Source organism: Sipha flava, unplaced genomic scaffold, assembly GCF_003268045.1.
Source record: "Sipha flava isolate LNK unplaced genomic scaffold, YSA_version1 286_pilon_pilon, whole genome shotgun sequence".
Classification (NCBI taxonomy): Eukaryota; Metazoa; Arthropoda; class Insecta; order Hemiptera; family Aphididae; genus Sipha; species Sipha flava.
In genome coordinates, this window is record NW_020272954.1 from 41,823 (window position 1) to 55,021 (window position 13,199).

A 13,199-nucleotide genomic window follows, 5' to 3' on the forward strand; every position below is an offset into this window, starting at 1 on the left:
AAATATGTATATTTATTTATTTTATAAATCTTGCGTATTAATTATTTTATTTAAATTAATGTTAAATCGTGAAGAAGTATTTTCATGTACATAAAGTCTATGTCATTAATTTTTAGATTTTTTAAAAAAATATGTATATATATATTTTACCATAACTGTTGTTTGATAAAATTATTGAATCGTTGAGTTTTTATAACATGTTAAGGAATTATTAAACCATTGAGTTGAATGTTTGTTTTTTATTTATCATACCTGAAAAATTGCTTTTATGTACTTAACTCATCTGTTTTCATACGTTTAAAATAGTTATATATGTTCAATAGAAATCAAAATGTGTAAATAATAATCATATATAAATTCAGTGCCATGTCGCCATAAGCGGACAATGACCCTTTAGCCCCATTAACCCCCCAAATATTTGAAAATTACTCCAAAATCGAAACTTTATTAGAAATTTTATTCATTGTTTTTATAATTATCTGTTCGTTTTTTTAAAAATCGTAAAATAAGAAATAATAAAAAACTATTTACAATAGCATTAACAATACCAATTAGTTCGGCTACTTGTGAAAGAATTTTTAGTGCAATGAAAAAAATAAAAACTTGGCTAAGGACATTGTTGGTTCAAGATAGGTTCAGCAATCTTTCAATACTATACATTGAAAAAGATATATCGAAAAATATAAAAAGCGATGATATTTTGAATATCTGCTGATACAAATTGATATTTGTCATTAAAATAAAATATTAATTATTTTTAAATATACTTTATTTATTATTGTTTTTTTAATACAATTTAAACATATCTATATTTTTAATATTAATAAGTTTCACTTGTGTATGGGATGGAAGTGTAGGGGCGAAGCTCCTGCGGGTTATTTTACATTGAATTATTATAGCCCCCCCAAAAATTCAACAAAATTTTCGCCTATGAACGGCGCGATGCAACAGTCAGCCCCAGTGTTTTTTTCAGAAAATTGTCTCCGGAAGGGCATTTGAAAAAAATCGGGGTCCATTTATATTACATCGATGAATAAAGTATTGTATTGATTCATATCTAATGATTGTAGGTCGATTACCGTGATAAAAAAAATACATTTTTCTTATATTTAATATTTCGTTACTGTTCTTCAAGTTTTGCTCTGATGGGTTAGAACTACCGAATGGATGCTTTCGTAGACATACAATCGGCGTGAGAGCACGACTGTACATTATAAGTTTACATAAATCACGTCACTCTGTATTATGTTAGTATGTTGCGCCTACTTCGTATATTTGCCTTCGATTAAGAATTTACTTAAAGATCTTCGGACGATTTTAGGTTTGAGTCTTGAAACAACTCAAATCGTAGTTAACATTTAATAACAGCATCGTTGTCTTAGAACGTTGGTGCTACTGGTTTCAGGTATATAATAATTGCAATAATATCAAGTACGATGTACAGTAAACGGAGTTAAAGAGTGTAAACACGGGATTGTTAATGGTCGAGTTTTCATTACAGAATTATCGTCACAAATGTGCTAAAAAATGTTTGATTATGTTCTATATCATGCATAATGAATATTTTTAAATGATGTTGGAAAACAGTTGTTTTCCGTGATGATATTCACGTCGTCCATTGCATTTACCAGAATATACATAGTTTTATAGCAAGGTCGCGTTATTTTTTCAATAAGAAATATGAGAAATAAAAATTCTTTTTCGCACGAACGTCAGGGAAATACTTATTAATACAAATATTTAACAGCACAAACTGGGTTGTGCAGTTATTGATTGCGCAGCGCTACGTAGTTTGGATGTATTACATTTATCTTCCAATAAACGTACATGTACTTAATATCCGGGTATAATTATTTCAATTCGACGGGGAACAAATGCAAGAACGCATAAAACGCGTGATACATGTCCCAGCGAAAAAACCACCGTAACACCGAAACTTCTTTTTACGTCGCGGTCATCGACAGTTCATCCTAGGGGCGCAAACGTTTACCATCGACAATGTGTTGGCCTTATTTTTATATTCTCATTGCGTTTTCGTACGAAACGAAATCATTAAGGTCGTTTTTAATCGATACGGTATGGTTACCTTTTTGATGAATGAATATTAAATTTCTATCAATTAGTTATCGGAATTACCTATTGTAGTTTCTACTGGAACAAGTAAAATTATAATTAAATTGGATTTTTATTTTCATTCGATGGTTTATGTTTTGTTTTTTCTTTTTTTCGTGAGTTAATGCGTAACCATTAACCGTCGTTTAGCCCTGAACAAACAAATTAGTGGAAGTGTGTTGTACGCTATAGTATATACATAATATTTTATAGGTCACTACTAAACGATTGCATTTACAATTGAAAATCTATTTGTGCATCTATTTGAGATCGAATACCTATTGTACAGTGTTTACGTTGAAGGGCAGGCAGAAGCTAAACACGTTTAATTTAATGCCTCGGGGCGATGTTGTGTTTCGGGTACAAGTTAGTTGAAAATTTGTAATTCCGAAATTGTCTATAGACTATTGTCTATATTATTATTATAATCGTTATTATGGCATGAACATAAAATATGTATATGTGGTCGGATATATGTATAACATAATACTTACTACTACTTTTTTAATTATAGTAGATATTTTATTATTGTTTCATTTAGGATATTTTGAAAAATAAAATGCATTGATGCGGTAAAAGAAAAATGTTGTACTATTTTATTTATTTATTTTTTTATTTGTAGTTATATAAAAAAAAATTTGTACTGTGCATATGAAATTTAAATTATTAAAAAATGTGTTTGAATATAATTCGTAAATTTGTAATTAGGTCTCTGTTTAAGTTAAAATTGTAAAACTATTTAAATATTTTTACTACAAACTCGTTTTTTAATAGGCCTGGAATGTAAATGCTTCGTATTCCTACAGACAGGAGTGGAATGAGGTCCTGTAGACCCGGGCGGGTATAAGTTATACAAGCTAGCAAATAAGCGACTAGTGTTACCTGAGCAATTATAGTTTGAAGCGCAAACATAAGATATCTGGAGGGCTTGGGTGGATATGGCCACCTATCCGCCCTGCTAGTTCACTCCTGCCCACAGAATACACCGTTTGACCAGTTTCATTCCCGAAACTCAGACCACGGACATGCATGGACTAGATTCCCTAAAGGAGAAGAGTTGTTGGAGTCGAGAATAAAATAATTAGACCTTTAATTGACTTTTAATCGGCCACTTCATCTATTAAACAATAATATTATAATTGTGCTTGCAATGGCTTGATCAAAAGTCACATACTCTCGCATTCTTCTACATACTTATTCTCGTACTCAGCCGGTTAGATACCGGATCGGTCGATGGACGCGAAGATTGTGACCGCGACACAGTAGTCTGTCTATGCTATCCATATAATAAATCAATAATATGCTATCCGTCGTGGCATGAGTATAAATATCTATGTATAATTATGAATATGAATTCTTTGTGGTTTCTATATTATCCGTAAGCAGTTTCCCATAAGGAGGGAGGACTATTGGATGTAGGATACAAGGGCTTATTGGAATTTTGATAGGATTACCTATTTTATCCTCTCAGATATAAAATGTTCGCCTTAAATTTTATTCGAAACGCAACATGGAGGTAGCTAAAGAAATGCAAATAATACTAAATTTCTCAGATAATACAAGACGAATAAAACGAAAACAAAAAAAAAAATTATCGTTGTAACTTTTGACAGTACTGAATCTGAAATGGAATTTAGAAATTATATGATTTACTATCAAATTGATTGTATTCTGTCAAATTCTGATTATAAATTTCAAATAAACATAATAATATTTGAAATATTTTTGAGCTATTTTTAAACTTTTTATCACTAATTAGTGATCAATGACTAATGAGAATCAAAAATAAAATCACTTGTATAAAAATACAAATAAAATTTTTTGTGTCACATCAAAATGTGTCACGAAATATTACACCGGAAAACTATATATTTTGAACATTTCAAAAAAGCATTGTAATGCCAACACTCAAATTATTAAATTCCTTTTACGCGAAAAATGTGCAAATAATTTTTGTAAACGTATGTTTAGAAAGTAAAAAAAAAACGCGTGGAATATTGAGAGAAATATAAATGAAAAGAATGGCAACTTATGTTAAGAATATAGTAAAGAGATTGTTGGTGAAACCAAGATTAGTATGCCAGAAAACAATAAAACGTGATGGTGGGATGAGGAGATTCAGAGAATAGTAGCAAATAAGAAAAAGCAATTTATGCTATGGCAGAAAAGCAGGAAGAGAGATGGGATAGAGTATAAAAATGTATGTAAAATAGTGAAGAGTGCGGTAAGCATAGCGAAGCTTAATAGGTATGATGGATTGTATAAGAGACTAGGAACATTGAAAAAGGAAAAGAAATGTATATATTGGCTAAGATTAGAGAAAAACAATCCAGGGACTTTCAAAATGTTTGGTGCATAAAAAAATGATGGTGAGAAGGCATTAACATATGATGGAAATGTTAAAAAATATGGAAATAATATTTTGGGAGATTACTGAACTAGAAGTATCCAAAAGGAAAAAATGCCAAAGATTAGAGAAAGAGTTTTATCGTACCAATATTTAAAGGCAAAAGGACATATAGGAATGTGGGCAACATAAAGAAATAAAGCTGATAAGTCATAGTAAGAAGATTTGGGAAAAGACTATAGAAAAGAGAATAAGAAGTGAGACATCAATATCGGAAAAGCAGTTTAGTTTTATGCCAGGAAAATCGAAAATGGAGCCATTATTTTGTATTAGATGACTAGCACAGAAGTTTAGGGAAAAGAAGAAAAAATTAGGCATGGTGCTTATAGATTTAGAAAAGGCGTATGACAGAGTGTCAAGAGAAGTTTTAAAGTGAGCATTAATGAGAAAAGATCTTAACGAAGGAGTTGGTGTACATCAGGGGTCTACTCTAATCCCTTATTTGTTTTTTGTGGATGAAGTTACAAAAGACATACAGTGCGAGGTACCATGGTGTATGATGTTTGCTGATTATTTAGTTTTGGTAGTTTAAGTCAGCTTCAGAGGCACTACGGCTTATATGAGAATCAAAACATTTCCTCCAAGTTTGAAGAATACAAGTTTTCAAGATTTTAATCAAAAAGTTGTAACAATACTCCTAAAATTTGCAACAACTTATTGATGTGAAGCAAGGTTTTCAGCCTGTACGGCTACTAAAACCTAATACCGAAACCCTCTTAATATAGAAACTGACCTCATACAGTTTTCACAAATTTAACCAGACATTGTCAACATTTTCAAAAATAAGCAGCTGAAAAAATTTCATTAGTTAGTTTTTAAAAATTAATTTTTTTACTTTGAAATCAGTTTGTCTTACAATATTATCTTGTAATTATTTTTTTTTTAATTTTTAACTTAAATTATTTTACTATCATATTATTCGTTCAATACAATTTTTTAAATCGGTTATTAATGAGACCTACTCTCAATTTGTATCATGCTATTCGTGGTATTCGTAGAAGGGTATCATAGATAAATTCGGTCCAACAAAGAGCACCACCGGCTAAAACGGTTGAAAACCATTGCATAAATGTATACGTATATAAAAAAATAAAAAATAAAATAAAAATAATTGTAAAATACTATTAAATTGTATTACAGTAAAAAAAAAAGATCATTAGATACGTAAGTAATTTATAGTTGTATAATTCATAATTATTACGATCGACCTATATTCATATAAAGATCAACGGGTTGGCGAACTATGGTTTTCAATTGATGTTAAAACGTATAGTATACAAAGGACGGCGATCGCGTTTATTTACATTGGGCACATACACGGATTAAATATAATTATGTACCTACTATGTTTCAGTTGGTCGGTGTAAAACAATCGATTATTGTTTGTACGGGGACCTAGTGTAAAACGTTTTATCATCGTTTTGTTTACGCTATTTACGCATGTAAAATATCTTTGTATGTTTATTGGTACGACGTTTGCAGTCTAAATGTGTTATACTATAACAATATGCAGCATAGTTAATAAGTTCATCCATAGCCATAGTAGATCGGGTACGTTTTTTCGATCAGTTCAAGAACGACAGTCGTATTGCAGGTATATATACTCGTATCTGTACGTCCGTGAAGTTGGCCCCCCCACTTTGTCTTATCGAATTCAAACCTTCACCAATATTTTGGAACTAATTTGAAACTATTTGGAACCAAGTTTTCATAATTTGGAACTTCACCCTTTTCCCGTAAAAAAAAATTTTAGGTTGGAGGGGAATAACTTCACGCAGCCCCCTCCCCACTTTGTCCTATCAACTTCAAACCTTTACCAATATTTTGGAACTAATTTAGAACTATTTGGAACTAAGTTTTCAGAATTTGGAACTTCACCCTTTTCCCGTAAAAAAGATTTTAGGTTTAAATTTTTAGTCTAATACGGTCTAAAAAAAAAAAATTAGCAATCGGTTCGGTTCGAGTTCGCCCTTTGTTAACATTTTCAAAACGGGACCGGACATAGATGTATAGACTGTACAAATTACAATTTAACACAAAAATTCTATTTTGTAAAAGAAAACAAAATATAAATAGATTATCTTCTATGTATCCCGCTTTGATATTATGCCGCTGAGTTTAGGGACACTCTATATAATGACACAAGTAAATAACAATTTTCCAAAAAAAAAAAATAGACTAAAAAAATTGAAAAACATTAAAATTGATATAATTTAAAAAAAAAAAAAGTTTTCTTAGCAAAAACCGCCTCTTAATTATTTTAATATTTAGAACAACTTAGTGTTTACAATTTCATTACTTTGACTACAATAAATACTAACCTTTATTTTGCTCATTTTAAAAAATTATGTGTTATACCCAGGTCTTAAGTGTAGTTAAAATAAAATAAATAACGTCTATCTTACTACACCAGCGTTCTGCAAATGAATGGACTATCTTACAAATTGTAATAGTTATAAAAATAACTCGGTATTGAAAATATATTATCCGTAAAAGACTATATGTATATTGAACCATTTAAATATAAATTCATAAAAGTAACACTTCATGGACTTGTCCAATAATAATAGCCTGAATGTATTGTGTTCAAAATAGCATCAAATTATATGACAAGATAAGGAAAACCAATAATAATATGATTTATATTAATTTTATCTTAAACAATGTAGTTTGTGTTCGAAAATATTAAAGTATATTTACTGTTATATTTTTATACGTTCATAGATATTTAGTTAATTTTAATACACTTTTCGTAAATTTCTAATTATATTGGCAGTTTAAAATAGTAATGTTAAAGTTTAATGCCATATAAAGCTACGAAGAACTAAAAAATTGTTCTCATTGAATTGATAATGCCTGGGTGAAGGATATAACTTTTTTAAGTTGCTAATAGTTATTTATATGTTGTAAATATTTACATGGATAGCAAAATTTGACAACTACAAAAATTATGCTTCCTAGTTTCAAAATGTTAATTTTAGATACTCCGAAATCTCCCTCCTATGAGCATAGCAATATACAAAGAGCACATATGGTCCGGAGTTTAAATATTATATTTCAATGGTAAAATAAAATTGTCTGCTAATCATAAAGATATATTTTAAAATGTTCTATGGTATTATATAACATTTATAGATACTAGTAATGCAAATTAATTTTTTTACCAAATTGAAAAACAGATTTCTAAAAACAATATTTTAGGTATGTACTAAGAAATATAATTTTGAAATTTCAACTTTGCAATTTTTAGATTTGTTTTCTTTTAGATAACTAATTTTCCTTTTTTAAGCATTAACTAATTTCAAATCTCACAATTTTAATTTGTTATTACTATTTTTTTTTAAATCTGTAGCCTATATTAACTATAGATGTTTCGGAAAACTAGATTCTAATTAATTTCAAATAAGATTCAAAATATTGGTGAAGGTTTGAAGTCGATAGGACAAAGTGAGGGGAGCAGCGAGAAGTTATTCCCCTCCAACCTAAAATCTTTTTTACGGGAAAAGGGTGAAGTTCCAAATTCTGAAAACTTGGTTCCAAATAGTTCCAAATTAGTTCCAAAATATTGGTAAAGGTTTGAAGTCGATAGGACAAAGTGGGGGGGCTGTTTGAAGTTGGCCCCCCCAACCGAAAATCTCTTATTTCGAGAAAAGGGTGAAGTTCCAAATTATAAAAAGTTGGTTCCAAATAGTTCCAAATTAGTTCCAAAATATTGGTGAAGGTTTGAATTCAATAGGACAAAGTGGGGGGGCCAACTTCACGGACGTCGTATCTGTACAATAATTGCCGCCACCATCGCCGGTCGATTACTTTGAGGTCATATATTGGAAAATATTGGTAGTATTATCATTTCGTTGTAGATTTCTATAACCTTATGCATCCCCGTTGTTTCCTTCCGTCCACCCGGTACCTATATGTTGTCACGATTGTAAATACTAAGATATTGAACTGTATTCATAGAATTAAAAAATAATTTCAAAGTAATTTAATACCATGAAGTATTTAATATAGATTCGTACTAGCCAAAAACCAAAAATATGTACCAGATAATAAATACTTTTTTTACAAGTTCAGATAATACTTGAGTAATTTATTTATGTTTTTACACGTGAGCATAACATTATACAAGTCGACAAGTTCTTTTTGCAGCAAATTCTCGATAGTCGGAATACAGGGAGCCATACTAAAAATTTGCTTTAGAATATAGGTTATTAAATTATCGAGAGCTTATTGTAAATTAAACATGGAATTATGGTTTGTTGTCTAATATACGTTTAGAAGTCAGGACATTGGCACGCGCACAGATTGTGCTGAATGTAGGTTAAGTGTTCGAAAGTCAAGTGTCATAATGTCGAGTGACATAAAATCAGTTGTTATAAATTCGTATGTTATAAAAGTTATTGATCATAAACGTCATTTGTTATAATTTTATTTTTTTTTATAATATATAATAAAAAATTATTTTTTAGATGACGATTTAATTTAATTTAAAAAATGACATAATATAATATAATATAATAACATTTGACATGGAACCGTCTTAACTTGTTATGAAATGGTCAGTGAAATCTTGTAAAAATCTATACCGTAACCCATGCGTTTACGATATTAATATCAGCTCATCATGATGCAGGGACGTTGTTTCCACGTATATAATATTATATAGTATATAATATTAATATATACTAAGTTCAAACAATCGGAAACAGTACAAAAATGCATTGTTACAAAAGACAAACGAAACGTTTATTTTTAAAATTTAAAATTTAGACAAACACCACCACCCGATAGTACGATTCGCTATATTATGTATCATTAAATTATTAAAATCTGCACGCAGTAAAGATTATTAAAAAATATAAAATTAATAATAATAAAAATAATCAAAAAAGTTACAATAATCAATTTGTTTTTAAAAAATCACTTTATTTTCGGTTCATGATCAATGGTTTTTTTTTATATTATATTATTAATTACTAGTAAAATAATTAATTTCTAACGTTTGAGTACAAATTCTGTTTTCAATTATGTAAAGGTACGTATTGGAAACGATGATCATTTTTCGTCGAATGCAGTATAATCCCCCTCCATCTTCCCTGATACTATAATGAGTATGTATGCATGCGCGCGCGCGCGTGTGTGTGTGTGTGTGTTTGTGACACACAGAATACACCGATGCTGGAGCCCGACCGTTATCCTTCTAAGAAGGTGATAGCCGTGAATGACGTATTATTATATTATTTTATGCCCCACTACCGTTTTTTCGTCTCGACCCTCGGAAAACTATCTTATATAAACGCAACGGTTTCGCTTATTGTATATTATAATACATTACACTATTGTTTTCCTCCGTAGTGACAGTTCTCGCGAAACAGGAAAATGTCCGCATCAAACAGTACCGGTTTTCTATCGTTTTTCACGCAAATCTGGTGTTGCTACCTCATCATACCGACATGCTCTAAAACCGTCGAGGTGAGTTTATTTTTGTTATACCGGTCGTACGTTGTGTACTTTTCATTAGCACCGTGTTCAAACCCGTTTACTGCGTAAAACAATTGGCTTGTTTTTGAATTTTCTCTACTCAGGTGGGCACCACCGCGGAACACGTATCGCCAGTTTTGGAACTCGGAGAAGGTCCGCACTGGGACCCGTTGACGCAAAGCTTATATTTCGTCGATCTTCATCGGGCCAGAGTCAACAGATACCATCCGGAAACGAATGGTTATTTTATCGCCACGATCGGTATGTTGTACCTATTTGTAAATGTTTATTGATATACACCAAACTTTCAGTTTTAAACGCAACAACACGAACGCGGCTATTTGCAAGAAATGTCTGCAGTTTTATAAGAAGTGATACAGTGAACAGTGATACATAACAAGAAAATAGTAATGTACAAACACGCACGAATAAAATCGTAAACAGTGATGAATTTAGAATATTTACAATATATAGCTAAAAATATTGACCACAAATTATGATATTGTACTAAATCAGTGGATAGTTTAGTAAAGAACTTGATATACGTAACCATTGGTGGTCATGCGGTCAATAAAAATTAAGGTTTCGTGGTTTGACAATCAAATCAATGTTTCCTAATATATTGTTTTTTGTCTGGAAGGAGCTTAAAAAAGTTTTAAGTTATTCAAAACCAATACTTCATCTATACGTGTTAGATTCCATTTGCGAAAAATTGTAGTTTTAAATCGATAAATCAATATACAAAGCGTTTTTTTTCTAAATATTTTTTTTATTCAATTTTTTATTGTAGATGACTACGAAGGTGACGTGAGTCTTATCATACCGGCAGAAGGAAAAAACAATAATTTTGTGGTCGGTTTGGGCCCTTCGATAGGCATCATTGAGTGGGATGGACGTTCGAACAAAACTAGCCGACCCAAGCACGTGAAGTTAGTCGACGAGACGCCGGGCAATCGTCTGAACGACGGTAAAGCTGACGCTACCGGTCGGCTGTGGGTAGGTAAGTACACTGAAATGGGCAAGAATCATACTTTATACCTGAGTAGATCGAGGGACCAGGGAAAGGGGTGAGAAAGTTAATTATATGCTTTATAATACTTGTCGGTTTTCCAAAGGGTCCATGGGACCGGAGATTAAAGAAAGCCCGGGTCATTATCACAAACGTCGGGGTAGTCTGTACTCAGTGGAACTGGACGGCACCGTCATCAAACGTTTGTCGAATGTCAGCATATCCAATGGGATGGCGTGGAGTTTGGATAAGAAAAAGTTTTACTACGTGGACACCTACAAGTTTGCAGTCGAGGCGTACGATTTTGACATCGTTTCGGGAAATCTCAGTAAGTATATGATCGCCAAAAATGGAAATCTGATCGTAATATTTGATGAGTGGCTAATAATTTTCTCATATTACTCTAATTATTCTACGGATTCTTTAAATACTATTAAAAATTATATTAATAAAGGAAATGATTGATTGTCCACTCGGAGCGGTTAACCATTTCTCCGGCCAAAGTACTCCGACAGTTTGACAAATTTGAATATTTATCTGTCGGGTGGTCCTATACGACTTACACTTAAATATGCAATTAAGCCTTATTAATTACTTAATTGTTCAGTTATTATAATGACTTCATATGCTGAAATCCCTCAACATACAAGACAAATAATAATAATAATAATTATTGCAAATAAATTTTTCCCATCTAATATCGAAAAATAATTAAAATAGGAAATTATTTAACGCACTTTTTTTCCGGATTCTGTAAACGATAACACGATGTTGTATTTATTATTATAATCAATTATTATGTTATTATTGCTGCAGCTAACAACAGAGTGATTTTCAATATGACTGCAAAAAAAGTCCCCGGCGATCCGGACGGCATGACCATTGACACCGATGGAAACCTTTGGGTAGCTTGTTTCAACAGTAATTACGTAAGTTTTTCGAACGTTTTTTTTCTTTTATTCTTTTACCATTTTACTTTTTTAAATATTTGTATTTCGTTTTGTCTATTCCAAACAGATTTTGAAAATCGATCCCAAAATCGGCCGGCTATTGGAAACTGTGCAATTGCCTGCATATCAGGTCACTTCTGTCGCGTTCGGCGGGTTAAAATTAAATGAACTATATGCGACCACAGCCGGTTACCACCTGACCGAAGTGCAAAAATCTAAACGACCATACTCTGGGTCGGTTTTCCGAGTGACCAACACGGGATCGAAAGGTTTCGCCGGCGTACCAGTCAAAACCAAATCTTGGCATATATAGTTATGAGAAATTATGAAAAAATAAATGAATTAAAAAACACCGCGCTGTACATCACGGTGTCGCTATAATATTGTTCGGCGTAAATATAAAATATTTATCTTTAAGCACAGCTGTTTATTTATGTTTATAATGTATTAGGTATAGCTTATATATATATATATATATATATATATATATCATTGTAGTATTGAATACAACACAATTTATGGTTGATAAAATAATAGTAATGTAATGAAAAGTGTGCTTATTGTTTTTAACAAACTCCAGACATATAAGAGTATATATTTACACATGGTATAAAAATAATACTTCACCAGACGAAAGCTTGTAAATAACGTTGACTAATTCCTTTTGAATGTAAATCCGTTATTACAAAATGTATTAAAATGTTACCGTAAAGTATATGACTGTGGCAGTAATCTTTTTAGTAATTAAATTTGGTCGAACACAAAGAAAATGTAAAAAAAAAATAGGTAAAAACTTTTCCTTTATGTTCTGCGATTTTCATGAAAATTATTATTATTTTTTTCCATTCTTTCATTTTATAAACGGTAATCTTGTTTTAGGAATCCCGTCTCTGGGAAATTTTTATTTTTTAACTAATAAACATGACATTTAATCGTTAAAACAAATTGTATTATCATTGTGTATTACTTTTAATCTAAAGTTTTCTCATAAAAAATTGAAATGTATAAATAATCGAATTTGACAGGTCGTCTAAACTTAGTATATATATACACTGAGAACAGATCTCATGAAATACCAACTGCGTTGTTAGTTATTTGTTAATAACTTTAGATGCTGAACAAAGCGACGGATTGTATGCATTAAGATAATATATTTATTTATATTACTAAATTTTAGTCTTCACATTTATTCTGAAAATCGACAGATGATGCAAGTACATTTTTCCAATGGGTTTTTAAA

The 13,199-nt window shown here is 30.9% G+C and overlaps 1 protein-coding gene across 1 annotated transcript; it reads left to right on the forward strand.

Annotated features, from left to right (window-relative positions):
• The first annotated feature begins 9,765 nt into the window (after positions 1 to 9,765).
• Positions 9,766 to 12,376, forward strand: LOC112685673 (regucalcin-like). The gene is made up of 6 exons (XM_025557610.1): positions 9,766 to 9,991; positions 10,105 to 10,261; positions 10,791 to 11,000; positions 11,116 to 11,337; positions 11,826 to 11,938; positions 12,027 to 12,376. Exons 1-6 carry the CDS (start codon positions 9,899 to 9,901, stop codon positions 12,270 to 12,272), a joined length of 1,041 nt encoding a protein of 346 aa, XP_025413395.1. The 5' UTR covers positions 9,766 to 9,898; the 3' UTR covers positions 12,273 to 12,376.
• The last annotated feature ends 823 nt before the right edge of the window (positions 12,377 to 13,199 follow it).